This window comes from Megalops cyprinoides, chromosome 19, assembly GCF_013368585.1.
Source record: "Megalops cyprinoides isolate fMegCyp1 chromosome 19, fMegCyp1.pri, whole genome shotgun sequence".
Lineage (NCBI taxonomy): Eukaryota > Metazoa > Chordata > Actinopteri > Elopiformes > Megalopidae > Megalops > Megalops cyprinoides.
Genome location: NC_050601.1, coordinates 23,686,884 through 23,709,458, shown reverse-complemented (window position 1 = coordinate 23,709,458; position 22,575 = coordinate 23,686,884). Strand labels below are relative to the sequence as shown.

The following is a 22,575-nucleotide window of genomic DNA, read 5'->3' as shown; positions in this document are numbered from 1 at the left end:
GTAGTTACAGAGATTGTGTGCTTTCAGTTTGCATTGAATGGAAGAAAATAAAGAATCGAAAAAAGGGAGGATAAAAACCTTAACTCCTGCCTCAGGTCCATTTGATTTTTAATAATATTGAGAGATGCTCAACTAGTTCATCAAGTCAGTACCATCCTGCCAAATCAAATGTACCATAAAATTCAATGTGTATATGAAAGTGACTATAATAAATATTCTTTTTACTCTATGTCATGTATTTGGACATACAAACATATATCCTTATATTTTGGATATTTCAAACCACCTAGTGTATTGAAGCACATTTTCACCTTGTCTTTCGCACTAATCAGAACACTGCCACCAAGCTCCAGACTAGTCAGTTATACACATGAGGGTGAATGTTTTGTTCTTCTGTAGGGGCATTATAGGTAAGAGCAATGAATAGGGGCAAGATCTGAACCCCTCAGAAGCTCTCACTCCATCAGTGCTGATGTTAGCATACCATGCCCTCAAAGTGAGACAGACGCTCTTAATTGTGTCAAGTGGCAGCAGGCATTGTGATTGGCTACTTTCTGTCATCCCAGGCGCATTACCCAATTGGCGTTGGCTTTCCTTTCATCCTTACAGAGTCAGTTTTGTCTGCAGAATCGTACATGCCCTGACGCAACCCAACCCACATTTGTCTACAATGAAATTAAATGGACATTTTATTTCATGTCTTGAACAAAATCATTTCAGCTTTTTCGAAAGCTTTTTTTTTCCAGTAGTCAGATTTGAGGAGTTGAGGAGAAAGAGTTTGGTCCTTAGATTAAACTTTCCCCTGAGAAGGCTTAACAGAAATGGATTAGGTTCTCATGTTATGGGACGTGTTCGGCTATCTCTTGTGCTGCTATCCTGTACCATGGGAGTAGTGCTGAGGCCCAGGAGTAAAGGATCTGGGCTTGTAAGCAGAAGGCTGTAGAATCAGCTCCCAGGGAGGGCACTGGCCATATGCCATTTAGCAAAGCACTGCTGCCCGAGTACAGCTGAGTACATGTATAACATTTAAAAAATGTAAATGTAACATTAAAAAGGAAAGCTGTGGATAAGGGCATCTGCAAAGCAAATAAACTGTTGAGTAAAAAATTTTGCTGCTGCAAAAAGTAGCAGTTTGTGTTTTTGGAGCCAGAGGCCTTTTTGTATGCACCTCATTTTACTCTTTAGGTTTTAGTTGAGTCCTTATCCAGCTGGGAAATTGTGACGTTTCAAGAGAACTTTACACTGCAGATGTCTGGTGTTCAAGGTGCTGTGGGGTACTGTCACACGGTAAACTGCCAGTCTGCCGTCATCCGCAGTCATGAGGTGCTGGTAACAGGTTGTTTCACGCGAGCACTCCTGAGACTTTCCAGGAAGGCTGAGCACGTCCATGAAAAGACTGAGCGCCTGCAGAACACTGATTCCAATCAGTACCTTCTCACGGCCTGGATGTGAGGGGCGTCTCGACCCCCCCATGCAGCGGTGAGGTTGTCAGGCTACTCTGATGGGCCGAGCGCAGGGTTGCAGAGTCAGCAAGTACCCAAGTCATCCAATGTCCATGTGAGCTGTTCTGGCACCCCCCTCCCCATCACCCCAAATCCCTGTCCTCACATGGAAAGCCAAGCCAAGTATACAAACCCCTCCCCCAAGCCGTGTGTAGCCCCCTGTCCTGGAGAAGTGGCTGAATTTGTGAAAGATGATGAATTGAACCCGAGAGTCTAAAGCTGACTCATCCCTTTCGGGAGTGGGCGGGAGGGGAGGAGGAGGAAGGAGGGGGGTGCGTATTGACTGTCCCGTTTCCCTCTCGCTGGGCCTCCACCTCCTTACGCTTCCCAGCCATTAAACTGCTGACTCAGTCAAAAGCTTCACACCCCCCCCTCCTGGTCCCCTCTCCAGCGGGATGTACCAAACACGCTCATCAGACCTCGGGAGCGTACAGACTGCTGGGTTATCATATCGGAGTCGGCCTGATCCATACCGCTGTGGTTTTGCCAGTGCCTGTATCGTGCGATTGGATAGCGGGGCTGATGGTGTTGTTTGTGCCGCGTATAGGGAACCGGTCGATGCGTGTTTTGATAAACAGAGGCTCTGCCCGGGACTCTTCGCTGTGTTGTTGTCACAGTCCCCAATTGGTTGCCCTGGCTGCTGATTATCCAATAACTGCCAGGGGCACTTGCACACTGACCCCACGTCCTCTGACAAACTGTGACAAACAGTTCTGTTTGGGACGACATTGTGTGCAAACAGAGACACATTCTGCTCAGGATAATTCACAGAAGTGTAGGTCTGAAATCTGCACATTATGTAGCAGTTTAACTTCTATTGTATTACCATGGATTTTTCCAGCAGAACCCCTCCCACTTTTTTCTAACTGCAGTTTCACAAGTGTGTTTCCATACTCCACTCAAGAGCTTCCTGTCAATCAGGCACAATGACAAACTGCAGCAGTATGAGAGAACACTGCACCTTACAACGTACTTCACGGAAAATGACAATGAGCGGAACAACGTCCGTGTGACTGAGTGCACCTGTGTATTTGCATTCATGTCTGTGAGTGTATGTGTTTGTGTGCATGTGTCTGCGTTAGTATGCCTGCATGTGTGTGCACGTGTTTAGTTGACGTGCATGTGTGTGTGCGCATTTCTGCGTGCGCACACATCCCATCCACGTGTGCCTTCACGCGTGTGTATGTATGTGTGTGTACATCTGTGTGTGTGTATGTCTGTGTGTGTGTATGTTTGCTCTTATCGAGTGGGTGAAATCTATATCATGCTAGCTTTTCTGGTGAAAGAATGGCCACTCCAGCAGGGCGACCCCCTCTTACCCCACCCTAGAGAAGCAGGGCGCGTAGCCCCTCCGCACTGCCGCACTGCTTCCCAGCCTCCCAGCATCAGCTCCGCCCCACCTCCTGAGCCGGCCTGTCGCTGACGCAAAGCGTGTGATGGACGCCTCCCAGGGGCCGCGTTCATCTGCCCGGCCGCGACAGGGCCCAATTACTCTGCAGTGTTTCCTGGCAGCCAATCAAAATTAAATAGAAGCACTTATCAGGAAAGGGCCAAAAACGGTCTGCCACACACAGTCGTTTGTTCAGTCAGTCCTCGCGTAAACAGCACTTAAAGATAAACCAATAAACAAAACAAAAGACTCCTAATCGAATCACGGACGTCTGAATCTTCTGTTTCCTTTTTACTTTGATATTTACTTTCATAGGGAAATAAGCGGAGTGATACATTAACAAAGCTATGTCAGATCCTAGATGTAGTCGTAGTTCAGGCTTATCCCATTTTCTGCTGCTTAAGTCAGAGAGAGAGAGAGAGACTGCAGGTGCCCTCTTTACAGTCTTTGATATGCTTAAAACCCACAACCCTCTGGATGTGGACCGGGCCCACCACAAACCACACAGCAGTGACCCTTTCTCCACGTCACCTGACTGTGTTCTGTCTGAGAGCCGTCTCATCCATCAGGGGGAAAAAAAAGGCAATGGCAAAAGCAGACGAACAAGATCAGGTTATGGATTTTTTATTATTGTCTCCTGCAATATTAATCACGTGGCTTCTTGTGGTGGCTGATTGAAGGCACCCAAGCTTGCGGGAGCTTGTTTTTTTTTTTTTTTGGCTCTTTACATAACCCCCGTGGTCCTCACAGCCAATCGTGGCGCTCCATCGGTCATGTCTGCTTGGGTCTGAATGCAGCTTAACGCAAGCAAAAGGAATGGCTTCCTTAGCCGTGCCCACTCCACACTAAAGGCAGCCAGGAGGCTCAGCTGGGGCCCTGCTCTAGTTTTCCCGCTGTCCTGTTTGAGTCAGCTGATCAGCCCCGGCGCCGAAGAGGTCAGGTCCCACACCCTCTACAGGAGCTCAGGCTGTTCCTGTCACATCTGCTCCTGAGCACGGGCTCTCGCTCCCTTTAGTCTCTGATATTTACAGCACCCAATCAGAAAGCGTGTGCTCATTTCTCCTCACATGCGAAAAAGGCTCAGGGTTCTGGAAAGGCATCTACAGCACGTTGATCCTCTGATGCTGAATGGTAAGTAGCTAACCTTGCAGTTACCCCTGTACATCTAACACCTTGCGCCTCCGGAATACTGTTCAAAAGTCTGCTGGAGGTTGTGGTCCTGTATCTGAGTTTTTGAGAATGAACCCTCAGGAAAACGTTTAGGTGGATGAGCCAAGCCCTTGGCAACATCAGGGAGGTGTACCTTTATGAATGATTTATAAATTTACAGATTTGTCAACGCTCTGTGTGTCCAGCCAAGCACTTTCCCTGGGTGTTGTTTTCTTGTAGAGCCACCCCGGTGTCTTTTAAATTGATACAGTTTAAATGGCTTCTTCAAAGGAAGTCGAGCGCACTAATGCATGCATTGATTTGCAGTGAGCTCAGTAATCAGACGATGCGAGCAGCAGTGCTTTCTAGCGGAGCATCTCTGGGTTCAGCTCCAGCTCGCTGTTTGGCTGAGAGAACTCTGAGAGAGAGTCTGTGTACAGTGTACCTTCTCGTGAGCATGTCTGTGAATTTCTGGATCCCCAGAGCTTTGTGTGCCATTAGAATGGAGAGAGAGAGAGAGAGAGAGAGAGAGAGAGAGAGAGAGAGAAAGAGAGAGAGAGAGAGGCTAACAGACAGAAAGGCAGCCTGATCGAGAAAGGGAGAGAGAGAGAGAGAGAGTGAGAGAGAGAGAGAGAGAAAGAGAGAGTTTTAAAGAGAGAGAGAAAGAGAGAGACCAGGAGGGAGTCTTGGCAGAATGCAGCACTTGGCAAGGCCCCCTCCACCCACCACACCATCACTGGGGACAGCCAGACACTCGTCATCCACCCAGAGAGGGGGAAGAGCCCAGCAGCCAATAGTGCCCCACCCAACTGAGCCCTGAGAGAAAGAGAGTGAGAGACGGACAGACACACAGACACAGTGAGAGACAGACAGCGAGAAAGAGGCTGAGAAAGAGGCTGACAAACAGACAGACCGATAGACAGACAGAGAGAGAGAGAGGGCAAGAGGGATTGTGTAAACGTTTCTCATACTCTCTGTTGTACGGAAAAAAGTTTCTCTTCTTCTGCCAGTTTAGCCCTGTGGGGCTTCAGTGCTTGTTAAAAATTCCTGACAGAAAAACAACAGCAACAACAAAAAGACAGTTGTGACTGCAAGCTCAGAAAGCACACAGACTAACAAATCTGAACCGTCTGTTATTTTCTTTTTTTTATCTCACACCGAAGAGGATTCATCCTTTATTTGCTCCTCAAATGACAAGGGCTCCTGACGGGAAAATGTGATTTTTCCCAGTGTTCTAGACCACAGGTCTCTTTTGGGCCTTGCTGTGTATGCTTTCATTGCAGTGTTATCTTTGGTTTTATTATAATTATTCTAAAAACCTATTCATACACACATTCATGCATTAATGGCAGAGCCATTCATTACTAAAGAGTGGTTTTGGCCTGCATTTGGTGTAAAGGTCTTCCATGGTTAAATGCTATACTTACAGCTTAAAGTGAGAGTCAGGCAGGGGTCAGCACATTTGGTTTCATGAGAATGGGTCATGACAGTCAGCCCAGGTACACTTAACAGAATGGTTTGAGAACTCGTTAGCAATGGCTGCTGTTTCTGTTTCTGTTTTTCACAGTGAATCCTCATGAATGCATTAGCTTCCTGATGGGCTGTTTAGAGCCTCTCCATGGAGGCTTTCATTTGGGCTCCCTTGTTGCTTGAAGCTACTTACATTAAAAAAAAACACATATATACAGAGATTGGTGTGATCAGTCATGGCATGATTTATGGGTAATTCAATTGCACTTTAAATCGTGAAGAACCAAAGCAATATCCGTTCACATAATGAGTCACCGTTGCAAATTAGCATACCGGTAAAAAGTAATTCAATTAAGATCGCAAGACGTGTCTGGATGCAAGTTCACTGCTTTGCTGCGGTCAAATGTTGACTGCTCAAATTAAAAAAGGAAACTGGGGCATGGGTTGTTTTTATTACATTGAACCTCACAGAAATGTTTGACAGCAAACAAAAGAAAAAAACAAGGATGGTTGAGGGAAGCTGGCTGCTTGATATTGTTTAGGCAGAAGCAAGTTTTGTGATACACATACGCATTCTGATTGGACAAAGCTGCATGGAACTGATATTGACTCGGTGAGACGGGCTGAAACCGTGGCTGTGAATGCAGTGACGGAATACACTGTGTTCTATGCAGCAGTCTGAGGTGGACCTGGTTGCAAGGGACAAAGGTTGCCAGTAAATTGCCTCATGTAATATGGCCTTTTCTCCCTATGTTCTTTTGTCGGCCTGTCAGCTTACAAATTGCACTAGACCTGAATTATTCACGCAATTTTATGTGTTGAGTTGCACGTTGCATGTGAGTAATTATCTGTGGTCAGAGTGTGGGGGGTTCAAGGGTAGATAATCTGCCTATCATGGAATGGGATGTCAGTACTGAGTGTGGGCTGTGTCCTCGGATTGGATTTTATAGATCAGGTTGACCTTTGAGAGGAACCTTTTTGCAATTTGTTTTATTTGATTATGGCATCAGGATTTTAATTTATTTTGTTAGAAGGCATGTTTTTCAAGGCCTATTTCCAGTCTAAATTCATTATAAAAAGTCATGTTATAATATTAAGTAGAAGGAATGTATTTTAAATCTGTGTTAAAATAAATTGCCAAACTAAATATACTGTATATTTTACATTGTGATGTAGTAATTACATTAGAAAATATGCTCCACAAACATATTGTCATATATTGAGTTTTCATAGCAGATCGTAAATCACGACTTTGCACTGCAGTGCTGTGACAAGATCAAACTTACGGTCCAGTTATGGTCGAACTGCAGAAGCATTCAGCAATGGCGGCCAATCAGCCGGACGAGCCGAGTGAGAGGGAGTGGGCGACCGAACCCGGGGAGCGAGCTCTCATGCGCCCCTGTCTAATGAGCCGGATCGTGAGGGGCACGCCGTCGTCAGGGCCCGGGAAGGGAGATGGATCCTCGCGGATTAGGCGGCGGATGACTAAAGGGACGTGTCTCCGGGACGGACAGGCGCGTTCGCGCCGGCTGAAGGGCTTGACGGGATGCTGCCCGACGCGGCTCTGGACTGCGGCCCAATTACCGCCGTGGCAGCACGTGCAGGGGTGTGCGTTCGGAGCCCGTAAGGGCTTTTTGGCTGCCTGTCTCCCTCTCTCTTGCTCTGCTCTCTTGCTCGTTTTCCCTCCCTCTCTTATTACCTCTCTCTCTCTGACTCTCCCTTTCTCTCCCTCCCACCTTTGCGCATTCTCTCCATCTCTTGCCCTCCTGCCCTGTCTCACTCCACTGCTTTCTCTTCCTCCCCCTCCCTAGCCCTCTCTTTTACTCTCTCGCTCTCATTCTCCGTCTCTTTCCCATCCACTCTCTCCCTCCTTCTCTCCCCTCTCTCTTTTACTCTCTCGCTCTCATTCTCCGTCTCTTTCCCATCCACTCTCTCTCTCCTTCTCTCCCCTCTCTCTTTTACTCTCTCGCTCTCATTCTCCGTCTCTTTCCCATCCACTCTCTCTCTCCTTCTCTCCGCTCTCTCTTTTACTCTCTCGCTCTCATTCTCCGTCTCTTTCCCATCCACTCTCTCTCTCCTTCTCTCCCCTCTCTCTTTTACTCTCTTGCTCTTGTTCTCCCATCCTCACTCTTTCCCTCTCTCCTTCCCTCCTTTCCCCACCTCTCTTTCTTTCCCTCTCCCTCTCCCTCTCCCTCTCCCTCGCTTTCTTTCTCTCTCTCTCTCGCTCCCTCTCTGCCACTGTGATGAGGAGGTGGCAGGGCATTAAATATTGAGGGAGCTGCTGTCTTAAACGGGTCATAAATAGAGTGACGGCTGGAGAGCCGAGCCTCTTTATCGGGCAGTCATTGTGCCTGATCAGCCCGTGTCTCAGTGCGTCTCTCCAGAGGCAGCAAAGCCAGCAGCATGCCCCTCGTCATGTACTGTGCGTGAGTGTGTGTAAGGGACATGTTATGAAACGGCCACTCATGTCAGCTGATGGAGAAGTCTAAAATCCAATGCAAAGGGAATACATTTTTAATACACCCTAATGATCACACATGCTGTTCATCCGTCATTTTCTTCACTTAGAGAATTACACATGCATGTAACAAATTGTACGGAGTGGATATGCAGAAGAGAGACAGGCTTCTTCAATGAGCCCCTCAAGACCAAACTGGACTGAGATTCACTCTAGATTATAGGCAGATGATGAGCTTACATGAATGGCTTCTTCATGTCACAGGCTTATGCTCTCATTCGACATATCTCCCACAGATAAATCAGCCTTTGCCACTGTCGGGGTTGTATATTTTATTCGTATATTGTAGGATATAATCCAGTCCTGAATCCTTAAATGAATTCTGATGTAGCCTATCTCAGTTCTTTCGGTTCATTGTTAGTCATCATTGGTATGGTAGAGTATGATTCAAGATAATATCCCATGAATCACTGTGTGTCATCATGCACTGTACAATACTATGACCTAATGTTGCTTTTATAGATCATAGTCAGGCTTTGTGTGCAGTCTAGTACGATGCTACTATGCTGCTCTTAAGGGTACTTGCAAGCAATACATTTTTATTGATACATATGCTTTATTTTTAACACTGTTTTTTCACCTAATAGTGTGTTTACTGTCATTCTGGCCTCTCAGTAACTGTACTAAAGCTGTTTCTGTTTCTACTGTGATGTATATAATGCATCACGCCATATTAAGCTTTAAGTTGCTCCGGATAAGAGCATCTGCCAAGTGAACGAATGAATAAATACATGAATAAATGAATGCCGCTCTGCTGGCAGCAGACGTGGGGTAATGTGAGTGCCACACATTAGCGGTGAGTTAGGGCCCTCCTTCCCGAAGCGCTCCCAGATCCTTCAAAGGGATGATGTATAAATCCAGCTTATTAGCCTTATCATTACTGTTTCTAATTCAAGGGCACAGCCGTTGGTAAACTGGAGACCCTCCGAATGACTCCTGACGTGTCATTGGACCGTACTTCTTCCTGTTTATTTATGCATTTTCGACTTCGCCCGGCTATAGCCATTGATTCGTTCAACTCGTCAGCCTTTTTTTTTCACCAACTGGAAATAACGGCTGGACGGTGTGCAACACAGAGAGAGAGAGAGAGAGAGAGAGAGAGAGAGAGAGAGGGAGAGAGAGGGAGGAGGCTCTTTTGGGTGCTGGGAGGGAAGCACGGGTTTGTTAATCCCCTGAGTGGATGGGGATAATTAGTGCATGGGGAGTTCGGTGAGAGGGAGTAGAATCAGGTGCCCAATCTCCACCTAATGCCCCCCGGCACTTAACTGTGGGTGAGCAGAATCGGCGAATTAGCTCGATTCACCGGATAAAAAAAGTAGGCTGTTCTTTGGGAAAATGAGCCTGACTTAGGAACCTTAACTTCTGAATTAATCTGCTGCCTTGTTCTCATACAGATACAAAAAGAAGGGGGAAAAAAAAAACAACAGAGCCATGGGTTTGAGCCCTCAGCCATCTTTTCAGCTGTGTTTTCTGTTTTCTTTCTGTTTGTTGCGAATCTACCCCAGTCTACGGCGATAATCCACTGCGGGAGTTTTGATTATGGTAACTGGTCTGTATACTTTACCTCCATGTGATCCTCTGATGCTATTATAGCGGGAAGCAGTGGTTTAATCACAGGAGAATACCTACAAAGGATTAGCGTGCTCCTGCCCCCGCTGTCTGCAAGCAAAATGACATAAAGGCTTCCTCTGTATTCTCAGATTTTCACACATCTCGCATATTTGGCAACAGGGGAAATGGGTTTTGGCATGAATTTTGAGCTAGAAACTAGCAATACATACATACATTTTATATAAAGCACCCAGCGTAATTTTATTAGAAGGGGAAATGCAGGGAAAGTGCTTGGCTGGACGTACTGAATGAAGTGTTTATAAATCAGCCTCCTTGGGTCCAGTGCAAAAAGCACTTTCCTTGGGGTTCAGTTCCAAATACTTATTGACCTTTCCTTTGTGTAATGCACATTCAAGCTGCATTTCCTTTTGTAATATTTAAAAAAAAAATTGCTTAGCTGATGCTCTTACCCAGAGTGACTTAAATACAGTAGCTTACATTATTACAAGCTATCCATTCATAAAGCAGGATGTTCACTGAGGCAGTCTGGGCAGAGTAGCTAGCTCAAAGGTACAACAGCATTGGCCTACCTGGGAATAGAAAGGACAGCCATGTGTGTTACGCACACTGTTCCTTAAGCATTACATCAGGCATGTGGTTTAAATGATTGCTGTAAAGTAAAAATGACACAGATGATTTTTAAAGGGAAGCCGTGGGTGCTCTTTAAGGGCAAAGGACATCAGAAAAGAGTGCCAGTACTGAGAGTACAAAGCTAATGTAGGGCTGTGTGTGTGTATGTGTGTGTGTGTGTGTGTGTGCGCATGTGTGTGTTTGTGTGTGTGTCTGTGTGTATATGTGTGTTATGGGGTTGGTGGGAATCAAGTCCACACAGTCTCTTGCACACATGAATATTCACACCCACCCAAACACCCACACACCCACACACACACCCACACACACACACGCGCAGAGCACTGAGCCTTACATAATCAGTACACCTCCATATTGAATGGCTGGGAGGCCTGTTGCTCACTTGGCCAGCTCGGATGGCTGCTGTCCTCTGCTCTGATCTGAGTTTGCCTTCGCATTAACATGACTGGCAGGATACGTCGCCACGGTGGCAAGGGCTGGGGGGGTGGGGGTGCCACGACGCTCGGCAGAGCTGCTGCTGCGCACACCTGCTTGCTCGCTGCTGAGACCGGTGGCATGATTGTTGTTGGGGGGTATATGACTGCTTTCCCTGTGTCAGCAGAGCAGAGAGTACTGCTTCCATATTGTCTGCTGATAACCCTCCTGGTGGTCTGTTCTAACATGACTCTCACATGCATTAAGCACACTCACTATAAATGCAGGGTCCATGTGCTCCCTACAGCCCATAAACCCCCCACCTCCACCTTCACCATGCTCACTCTCTGATGTAGGACAGATGTGGGGGAGTTTGACAGATACACACTCCGGGTCAGAGTATACTAAGCGGTATTCTCTCAAGCATGCTGGTGGCCTTATATAAATAAACGACAGGCAGAGGGGTTCTGTGGGATAATCAGACCCAGGGGGAGTGGGTTTTATCTTGGACTAAGGATCTATAAATCATGAGGATCATTGATTTGAGTTTGTAGTCGGCCCACCCAGCTAAGCTCTTCCCCCAGGGCGCTTGTCTGTCGTAAAGCACATCAACTGCTTATAACTGGCTTATAAAGTAGTAATGCAATACTCATAAAGTTGTAATGCATGCTTTGTGAATGCCTTATGACGTTATGCTTTGTATAATGTGTCACTTATAATGGTAAACCAAATGAATTCTTGAGTGAGTAGTTTACATTATAGCAGCTGCTCTTATCCGGAGTGATTTACATGGTTTACATTATTACATGTTGTCTAGTCACACAGTGGGATATTTACTGAGACAGTTTGACTTAAGTACCTTGGCCCATGGTGTAACAGCAGTGGCCCACTTGGGAATCGAGCTGGCAACCTTTGAGATACAGCCCTGGACCTGGGCTCTGCGTTTGGATTGTGGACTGTGGGGCCATTTACTGTGGTTTCTGCTCATCACAGGAGGAATCTTTTGGAGGAGATTGTCTATCCTCTGTGACACTACAGTGTCTGTGACCTTTAAGTGGCAAATGTTCACAGCCCTGCTGCACGCACACACACACACACACACACACACACACACACACACACACACAAATGCACATCTTGTTTTCATTTCTCTGTTCCCCCCCTCTCATACTCCATCTGACTTTTTCACACCCCTCCTCTTTCTCCACGTCTCTCGTTCCCTCTCTACCACACCCCTCTCTCTCTGACTGTCACATTCTCTCCCTCACTCTGCCACACCCCCACCCCCAGCACCCTCCCTCAGCATGGCTGTGTGCACAAAGAGCAAAAGGAGAGGGGAAGGTTTTTTGGCAGCGATAGCAACACTACATGACACTGACTGTAGGGGCACCTCCTTCTGTTCCCACCCTGCTGTAATGGAATTTCAGCTCAAAAACTATCACATCTAACAGGGTGAATTTGTCAAAATTTGTCAGAATTTGTCCATGCTGCACAATTTGAGGTTGTGGAATGAATTCATGAGGAGGAGGCAAGCCCCTTGCTGTAGCAGGGTGGTTTTGGATGAAATTGATTTAAAAAAAAAAAAACAGCAAAGAAAAACAGTCGTTATTGATCACAACCCTTCTGACTGCAGTGTAAATTGTCATGATTTGCTGATTTGCTGGAGAGGTGGTGCATTTTACCTTAATGATTACCTGTTTACATCTTGAGGTAATCCAGACTGACCAGTTTAAGTATTCCCTGTAACAAAATCAGTGCCTCGCCCATCACCTACATTACTACCCCATCTCTCAATGCCAAATGTTTTTACCACCAGATTTAAAAACATTTAGTGATGTTCATATACAGAAGCCAGTTAATGTACCTATTTTAGTGAACTAAATTTAACACTGTATATATATATACTGTTTATCTTGCCTGAAAATGTAGCAAACATAAAGAAAACATATTACATTTCACTGTGGATAACCCGCAGCTCCAAACCTGGCGAATTCTTTCACCAAAAAGCAACTTTCTCATACTTAAGAAATACTTCACACAAGTGTCTATGACAATTAATTATCTCAAGCTCCATTTTCAAATAATGTTAATTAAGCCCAGTCAAATTTAATTATTGTATGGGGACGTTACTTTAAATGTGCAAAACCTTGTCTCCAGTTTTTACGCATAGTCTTAACGAGGAACAGAAATGTGATTTTCCAGGTTTTCATAATTACATACGGCACCTTGCAACAATACCTTGGTGCTCGCTTTCACATGACAGACCTCCTTTGTTTGCTGTAGGGTCTTGTGACCCTTCCCAGAACCTCCCAATTGTGTTTCACAAAGCAAAAAGTAAATCACAATTAGCATCTGTAAACAAGTATAATTTGGTTCGCAAGTTGTACTACCTGCAAGCGCTGTGCTCATTATCAAGGTTGTGCTGTGTTCCTTGCGATTGTTGTGCCTGCACTAGAATTAAGATCTGAGCTTGGTACTGTCTCCTCTTTTCTCATCGTTCACAGCACAGGGAAAGTTAGTGAGTAATTGTAACAGTAATAATGTAAGCTCAAGCAAAGGTGTACGTGTCGATACACGGGCGTAGTTCTTGTCACCAGACCGCGGGTCCGTTCAGCAGGTCAGCAGCGGTTGAAGTGCTCTGTCACTGCGATTAATACAACAGAGGACACTTCATTAAATTCCATCCACTGAAACAGACGACGGGACGTGCAAGGCAGTGCTAAATGGTGGGGGTGGAGTGGCGCTCAGTTCATGGTTGTCGCCGGACCAGGAGATGGCCTCCAGCCAGCGCAACAGACAGGGCATCAGAGGGGAATTCTGAAATAAAGGATCCCCCTTTCCCCCTGCTTGTGCTCTGATGTCTTTCCCAGAGCACATGATGATGAGTCCCATGAGCTCTGTGTGCTCCCCAATATGTTTTGGCCATTGGATGCTATGTTTTTTTATCCCGGTCATATCTATTTGGCATTCATTTTTTGTTTTGCCTTTTCAAAATAAGCCATTTTTTTCCCAAATAAATACAAAGCATTTTACATTTCATCCCTCTGTCCAAAATGTCCAAATTGCCCCCCACCCAAAAAAGTCCCACCCCTCACTTGATACAGAAATGATAGTTAGAGTGACCCAATAGCAGCACAGTACCATGGATAATGAGCTAAACCTGTACCCCAGAGCATGTTGTGTGGTTTCTCCTTTGAGTAAGGCACTTCACCTGAACTGTCTCACAAAATAGCCATCCGGCTGCACAAAAGAACAAAGAGCAAAGCTAAATGCAGTGTAGGTCACCCTGGACACCTGCTAAGCAAATACACCCTGTAATGTAACGTGTAAGTTCTCCTCCGTGAGCGACGCGCGAACGCTAGGACAGAAGCTCCCTGCTGCTTTTAAAATGTATCCTCGCTCATATTCTACTGTTACCTGAATGGAGTTTGAAAGGGGTGCTGGTACTTTGCCGAACAGAGGCAGTGTAAGTACTCTCAAAGGAGAGCGAGGAGATGATACATGATTACACGGATGGGAGAAAAGCCATCTGTCACTTGTATTGGCTAACCCTTGATTTTTTTTTTTATTCATTCCTTCATAGCTGGGCCTGAAAAGAGTGATATATCTAATTTGTGTGTCAGTCTTTCTCTCTGTTGACCTCAGTTTTAAATCTTCAATAGTGTAAGGAGATAGGAGGAAATTGTTCTGAAGGCAGACTTCGAGTTTTACAACTGTGTGGCAGCAGTGTTTCTCTGAGGATCTTGTGTATATTTTACTTATTATTCACTTTTTTCTTATTATCGATCCCCGTATTACATTACTTACAGCATGATTCCCGGTATTCTGACATTTCTCAGTATGAAACCCCATTTATGTCTCAGTATATAGGCCTCATTGTGTTTTAATAAAGGTTTCAAATTGATCTCAAAATAACAGCATCTTACAATGATGCAAGAAAATGCCTGGGCTGATGGTTGTAATTCTGTCTGTATCTGAATCATTCTCTGTCATTTCCATCCTCTTGTGTGAAGCATTGATCATAAGCAGGGGTGTACTGGGAAAGAAATTCAGCCTAGCACTTATCCTGAGGTGAGGGTTGATTACATATGTACAGTATATCAGTATATATGACAGTCAGTTACAGTTGGGGGGGATGTAATTACATATGTATTTATTCCAACCCAAATGTTTCAAATGTTTCTCACATTTTGTGTCATGTTTTAAGGTGTTTTAAGGTGAGGGTTGATTACATATGTACAGTACATATGACAGTGAGTTACGGTTGGGGGGGGGGGGGGGGGGGGTTAATGTAATTACGTATGTATTTATTGCAACTCTAACCTGCAAAAAAAATATGCAAATGTTTATATAATTTTGTGTTATGTTTTAAGGTGTTTTAATGTTTGACAGGTGATTCTGAATGTATTCAAAGGCTTTTGCAATGGGAAGTAGCATATGTCTATTCCAGGACATATTTCAGTAGGCAGAGATATTAGGCTTATATTGTAACACGCCATCAGCATGGCTTAACCCTTTCGCACATATGGTCAGACCGGTGTGATTAGCCGTTTAGCGATTAGAAAACTAGATTGGAAAAATTCTAGCTAATTTCAGCTTTGAGGAAACAGTGATTTAACATTAAAAAATATAGCAAATGCTAACTGAAAACCATGAGAAGTTTAATAACGCTAATGAAAACATAACGAACCATGTAACGTAACATGTCCGCTACATAGCATAAAAAATAAATTATGTGCAAAAGGATTAAATTATAGGCTACATGTTCAGTTAAAACTGCTGTAACTTGTGGTCACAAAACGACCTCACTGATAGGCTACTTGTTACTATTTAACGTCCATCTTACTGCTTTACTCTGCTCCTCAAAAGTAGCGTTGCTGGCCACTTGAGGATGCTGATGCCCAAACTGTATGTCATTTTTTTTTTTACATTTGGAAGCTTGTGCCTCTAATGCCTTCCTTTTTTTCTCTAATTTTTTTGGCCCCTCCTTTACTTTTTGACATTTTCGTGTCCATGGCTTTAGTTGGCTATCTCACTGCTGTGCACTATTTTTGCATTAGTCTAGAACAGTGGCGTCATTAGGTCCAATCATTCGGGGCTATAGCCCCGAATATTTTAAGCCTAGCCCCAAATATTTTTGCCCTGAAAAAGGAGGTGTTTATAGCAAAACAACAGACAGGCTGTGTAACAGAGCAGAACTTGACTTGCAGCGTCTAAAGGTGTAATAATATTTATTTATTATAAAGGTAGACATAACCTCCCCAACTGACCGATGCCAATCTCCCTTCAAAAAAAAAAAAAAAAAAGTCAAGCTAGAAACGCCCTTGGTGTACAATGTTAACGCACATTAACTAACTTGGTTGTGATTGGCCAGTGAGCCCAGTCCCAGAACACGCACGCAGCATGCTCTCATGCACACCCCGAATGACAGGCACACAGAGAGGGTGAAGAGACAGACAGGGCTGGTGAAAACCTTATGGATTTTTTGACTGCCCACCGATGCAGCGGCCCACCAGGATTTGTCCTGGTATGCCCGATGACCAGTGCGCCACTGATCATAAGTGAATAACATTACTTTTCTAAATCATTGATTTTGAGACTGTGGGAGATGTCTGCAATTCTTACTTTCTGAGCACAAAAAGCTCACCCTGTTGCTTATGTTTTCTGACTTGCACTGCGCTAGGTTGCAGGGAAACTGAGCGTCCTCTTTTTCGCTTTCTTGCAGGATGTGAAGTCCACGTTCTTCCAGTTTGGGGCCTCCATCCAGCAGGAGGCGCTGCTGATGCTGAACATCATGGAGGAGTACGACTGGCACGTCTTCTCCATAGTGACTAGCAAGTTCCCCGGCTACCAGGACTTCATCGCCATCCTGAAGACCACTGTGGACAACAGCTTTGTGGGCTGGGACCTGCAGAACACCATCACCCTGGACGCGGTGGACGGGGACACCAAGACCCAGATCCAGCTGAAGAAGATCCAGTCCCCGGTCATCCTGCTGTACTGCTCCAAGGACGAGGCGGTCTACATCCTGGAGGAGGCGCGCTCCCTGGGCCTCACAGGGTTCGGCTTCATCTGGATCGTGCCCAGCCTGACCACCGGCAACCCGGAGATCACCCCGGACGAGTTCCCCTCCGGGATGATCTCGGTGTCCTACGATGACTGGGACTACCCCCTGGAGGCCCGGGTGCGGGACGGGCTTGGGATTATCACCACGGCGGCGGCGTCCATGCTGGAAGAGTTTGGCGACATCCCAGAGGCCAAGACCAGCTGCTACGGGCAACTGGAGAAAACAAAGCTACCTCCCAGCGCATTACACAAGTGAGTCTACCTGTGCCTGTCAAATCCACACTTAATCACCTCCTAAATCACTTTTGTAGATATATATGTCCAGGGGCAGGACTGGAAATTTTCCAGAGGGAAATGTTTTCAACATGTGACCCTCTTTTTTGAGCACTTTTTTATGATACATGAATGAACTGGATATCAGTTTTCTACTGATTTGTTAAGGAAAAGATAAATCTAACAGGTTCTGTTGCTTTGAACAAATGCTCTACATCTGATGACCAAAAAGGTTGGCGTTGCGGTGGTTTCAGTTCAGCACTCACAGTGCTGGTACCCATCTGTCTCAGTCTGAATGCAATATCGAAAGCACTGCATATTTCAGCTGCCTTGTCCTTTTTAACTAACATATTTAAACATGTATTACTTGTTTAATTTTGTACAACATTTTTTATAAGTATCAGTGACAGTTAAAACACATAGCAATGTTTAGGTAACAATAACACCAACACTAATATGAATAACTAGATTCACTGGTCTAAATGAAGGACAAGTTGTAAAGAGGGATGATTAATTAAGCCCCTGAAGTCTGTGGAGGAAAGAGATGAGCTATGTCTGTAGCTAGGCCGTAACGTGGAGTAGTGGTTTGGAGACTAGACAACCATTAGGGTACCTATTAAAATCCACTGCCTCCACAGCCTTGAGCTGGATGACTGATTGCTTCAGTAAATGAGCTGCTGCAATGTGTAAAATGCAGTGTGTGGCATTTGTTCTGGACAAGGGCATCTTGCATTGTAGCTAACAATGGATGTGAATGTCACGACACAGTCTTTCTTCAGATTTTCCCAGAATGTATTATATGGTTTAAAACCTTGTAGTTGACAGTGAAGATTTTATTTCTTTACAATTCACAGATAAATAGCTAAAATACTTCCAAAAGTTAAACTTAAGAACCCAATGAGAGAACTTCTTCTTTTTCAATATAGTAATCAACATCTTGTTTTTATGACAAATGTTCCTTTAGACTAACTGCTTTTGGCCTCAGGGCATTGAACTGAACTGAACTGGCTTGGTTAAATGGATCACCGACACACTCTCTATGTTGAACCGTGGTTCAGAGACCCCCTCCCCCCCAGGAAAAGCTGGTGGGTGAGGTGGGAGCGAGGTTCACCCTTGCCCGCAGCCCCTGAAACACAGGGCTCTGTCGTTGGCATGCTAGCAAGCTCCACTCTGGTCTGCAGTGTCTCATGGGACCAGCGGGGAGCCACTCGAAAACGCCTTCCTAGAGTCCTCCATACTGAAAGAGCTCTTGATCTGAGTGGCCCTTTTTGTTCTCCCTCGGCCTTGTGTTCATCATTTATCTCAGACCGCTCAGCTCTCGTCATAATGCGTCTCACCAGCGCTGAGTCTGCCTTCCCATCTGCCCGCTTTCCTATCCGTCAGTCGGGGGGGGGGCAGGAGGAAGATCCCATTGGAAACAATTAGCCTTACCATTTATCATGGTTTCTGCCAGCTGTTCTTATCCGCCAGTCTGGGATGATGCATCTGTGGCCGGGAATAGGCAGCTCCGTGCAACGGATTGCAGAAGGAACCGTCATGGACGGAAATATCCCAGCTATAACAGAACACAGCCATCCACTGTATTCACGCCGAGGAACGTTCTCGGAGTGAAAGCGAAGCTAAAAGGTCTGCGCTTCTCACAGACACCTCAGAGAGCGGTGCGTGAAGTAGAAGCCCACACATTGTTCCTCCAGCAAATATGGGTGTTACTAATGAGTGAATTACAAAGGTTTGGGGCCTCAAGATGACTTGACAGAAAGGAACAGTGGTTGCAGCAGAAGTCAGCAAAAAAGCAAATAAAGAAAAAAAGCATATTTTTAATGTTCTGATATCACATGTAATTTGGTAGTGACTGTGAACAGTTTCATGTGGAGCTTAAATCACTTACTGTTGCTTGCCTTCTCCAAGCTGTGCTTTTTATCTGGGATTTAAAAATACCAACACATTCCACTGTTGTCACCAGTACGTTCTGCAAAGCCTCCACTGTCAGTGTACAACTTTTCCCCCGCTGCGTGACTGTTCAGCTCGGTGAGGTTTCTGTCTTGTCACTTGCCAACTTCTACCTCATCAGGGAATCCACTCAGTGGCCTTGAAGGCCAGCCCATTGGGGGCCACCCAAGCTCTGTGTTAGCTGCTTGGTTCTGTTGTAGAATCACCAGGTGAGGGCCAATAAAAAAAGAATACTCTGCGCACAGGTTTAGCGCAGGTTTAGCATGACATTCCTCCTTTCGTGTGCAACATGGTTTAATCAATATTTCCTCTTATGGCTTGTGAAACCTATGTGCCTTGTCCGCTGCTTAAATCCGGAACATGGAATCACTTTCCCAAACAATAAAACAGTCCAGCATCCCTTTCACTATTTCTGCATCTATAGGACTGTTATACGATGAGTCCTGATTACTGTAAAGGCGAGCTTTTTAAAAGGATCTTGTCTAAGTCACATACACACAGCAGGAGACACATCAGCAGAGTCATTTTCAATGAGCCTCAAAACTAGGCCACACAGAGAGGCACGAATACAATTGTTTTCATCTTAATATGGCTGCCAGCAAGTGCATATCGTCACTGTACGCTTTTACTACCCAAATCCCTTGTCTGCTTCTTTTTTATATTTATGACTCACCTTGAATATGATGTCATCCATAAAACATTTATATGGGGACACAATAAGGTTGTGTGGCTTTTAAATCAATGTATCAATTTGGGGGTTTTTTTACACTGAGGTATTGTGTTTTGTCCCCCTACTCAAACGTCCAACAGCCCACAAATAATTGTGTTTAAGGAAAAGCCACCATCCAGACTGCCCAGAGCTACATTTCACACTCTGGGTAAAATGGGTGTCAGAGATATTTGAAATATGCCATCCCAAAACAAAATTTTTACCTTATGACAGATTTATCACCCTCATCTGGAGTGCACTGAAAAGTGGACCTTAACAAAATTTTGCCTCCGTAAATCAGAGATGAATGTTGAAATTACCTGTCAGCAGAGCAAAGTCAAGCCAAAGCCCTCCTCCTGCACATAGACCATCGTGGCCCGTGCCACACGAGTTGGAAAGAAAACTTTACACAATGTCACAGAAAGCTGAAAGCCAGGTCACACGGCCTGTTAGTGCATGCTACCTGACAATCCACACAACCAACCTGTGCTTGAACAGAAAGGGCAGTGCTCGCTCTCTCAGTGCCAGCCAAAATTCAAATTCATTGTAAATATTTTTCTATGTTATTGTGTTTCACTCAGTATTAGATTTCGCTGATATTAGATCATTCCAAATGATTTTATATTGCTGTGGTACCAAAATTTCACAGAGCAGCGAAAAACAAACCAAGAAAAAAAACAACAGCAACATTTCCTAAGGCAGAAAAAAGGATAGATGTGAAGTACAGAGATCTCCAGTTTGGTCTTTTGTGACAAGTCAATCAAATACATTCTAGAAATCATATCTGTCACATGATTGACAAGGGGTGGAAAAAAATGATTCGGAGAGCCCGCAGGTCGGTATTAGCACAGTGATCAAGCAGTGGCCACGCACCTGTTACACTGTGGTGGCATCTCTGTCCAGCACCTCACCCCACCCCCGAGCGAGGCCTGGCCTCATCCCTTCCTCTGCCCTATCCGAAAATCCCTCGTCCCCTTGCGAAATCAGGCTGGGTGCACGGCGCCATCATACGCTTCCTGTCACAGCCTGTTACAGGCACAGAGTGATGTGCCCAGCTAGCAGCAGCCCGGCTAGACAGCTGAATGCAGTTTTTGGAAATGCCGTTTTTCTGCTCAGAGGATGCCGACGGCACCGGGGCCTGAGTCTGTGGTGAGGGTCCCTCCAGACAGTAGGTCAGCCACCTAATACTGGACAGGGGGAGTTTGTCATTCTGTTGTAATGTTGTAATGTCTGTCTGTTGTCAACTCAGAATTTTGTAATGCTTTGAACTGGCCGAGCTGTTAAAAGCTTCACAATGACCGAGATGCTTGCACACGTGGTGTCTTAACTGTGGCATTTTGAAACACAATTTATCCAGATTAAATGGTGTCGCGCCCAAAGGATGTGGCCTAATAGGATTCTCCTAATAATGTGCCATGCTCATGCTTCAGTGATATTGAATTCCACCTGCATATGCAATTCTACGTGATAAATGACCGTGATGATCGGAGGTGGTTAGAATTTATGCAAGACTTTTTCAGGCCTTTGTGTTGCAGTCTAGGTTCACAAAAGACACAGGAAAGATTTATTTTTACAACTGGAAGTAGGGAGTTGAGTTGTCTCTTTTGCGTATCCTGCAACAGCAAGATAAAACACATTTGTCCACTTTAAAAACCCACAAAAGAAGAGTACAAGCAAGGAACAACCATCTTTTCAGTTTCAAAGGTCAAATAGGTGCTAGAAGACAACCATCAGGGGAAAGATAAAATCTTAATATGGAAGTAGTAAATATAATTTTCATTATTATACATATATATATATATATATATATATATATATATATATCACTATACTTTCAGGTACTATAGAAACTGTAAGTGAATATAACATATGGAATTCAATAGGCAGTGATTCACAGGGGTGAATCATGGGAAGTGAAGTCCACTTGCTTTAGCAAATGAACCAAACAGTCTCTAACTATGGACTTCATTTCCCATGAGCAGCTGCTAAATCATTCATCTGCTGAGCTCCCACCTGGTGCTTTTCATGAGACAGGGGAAGGAGAGCTGGCGCTAGGGGCACGGGTTCCGCCAAGATGTACCGTGCTCAATATTGCCCTTGTCACCTGTCACTGGTCGGCGGCAGGTGAGTCTGTCTTCCCTCCCCTGCGTTATAAGCCGCTGATCGCTCTCGCCTGAGCCCGCTTCGGCGGCTGCTGGCATATGCTTCGCGGCCTTTGCGCCTACGCCTCCAGCGGGGGGATCTGGGATTGAGCTCTCAGGCAGAGGTGAGTGCTGCGGGTAGTCGTTCCGCCAGCGAGCTCGACGAATGAGCTGTCAATCTGCCATCCACGCGCTGGCAGGCCTCGGCTGAGCAGGCCCCGCCCCCTCGGGTAGATCGATGGCTGCTCCTCCGCACGGATGTAGATGAGTTGCGGGTGTCGCCGTCTGCATCACGGTCAGAAGGGAACATTCCGTTGGCTCATGCAATTGGGTTTTCAGTACGAATGAAGAGAAGCATTAGATTAGAGCACCATAGTAAAATTCCCCATATGCTGCTTTTGTGTCTTTTGGCTGCAGTGTTAAGTTGAGGTCCTGATTCTTTGCAGTCATCAAAGATCCCATGGCACTCACCGCAATAAGTACAGGAAAACTCCAGGCCATCTAAGTATCCCCTACTTTAATTAGCTAAAATAGATCCCTCATTACATTACATTTTCCTTAGCAGATGCTCTCATCGAAAGCGACTTACAAAGTATACATATCATCCACTTTATATCGCCAGATATTTACTGAAGCAATCAGAGTTAAGTACTTCAGTCATGGGTGCAACAGCAGTGCCCCATTGGGGAACTGGACCAGGAACCATGAGGTTAGAACACCAAACCGCTGCCTCCTGCCTCCGTCTCTCATGTTACAGTGGATTGGTCAGCATTTTGGCTCAATGTGGCCGC

General features: G+C 45.3%; 1 protein-coding gene across 1 annotated transcript in view; it reads left to right on the top strand.

Moving 5' to 3' along the window:
• The window catches only part of LOC118794218 (glutamate receptor ionotropic, NMDA 2A-like), a 119,542-nt gene that overhangs the window by 50,734 nt on the left and 46,233 nt on the right, over positions 1–22,575 (top strand). Inside the window, exon 3 of the mRNA XM_036552425.1 lies at positions 16,371–16,963. Within this exon, the coding sequence (XP_036408318.1) occupies positions 16,371–16,963 (593 nt within the window). The remainder of the gene's footprint in view (positions 1–16,370; positions 16,964–22,575) is intronic.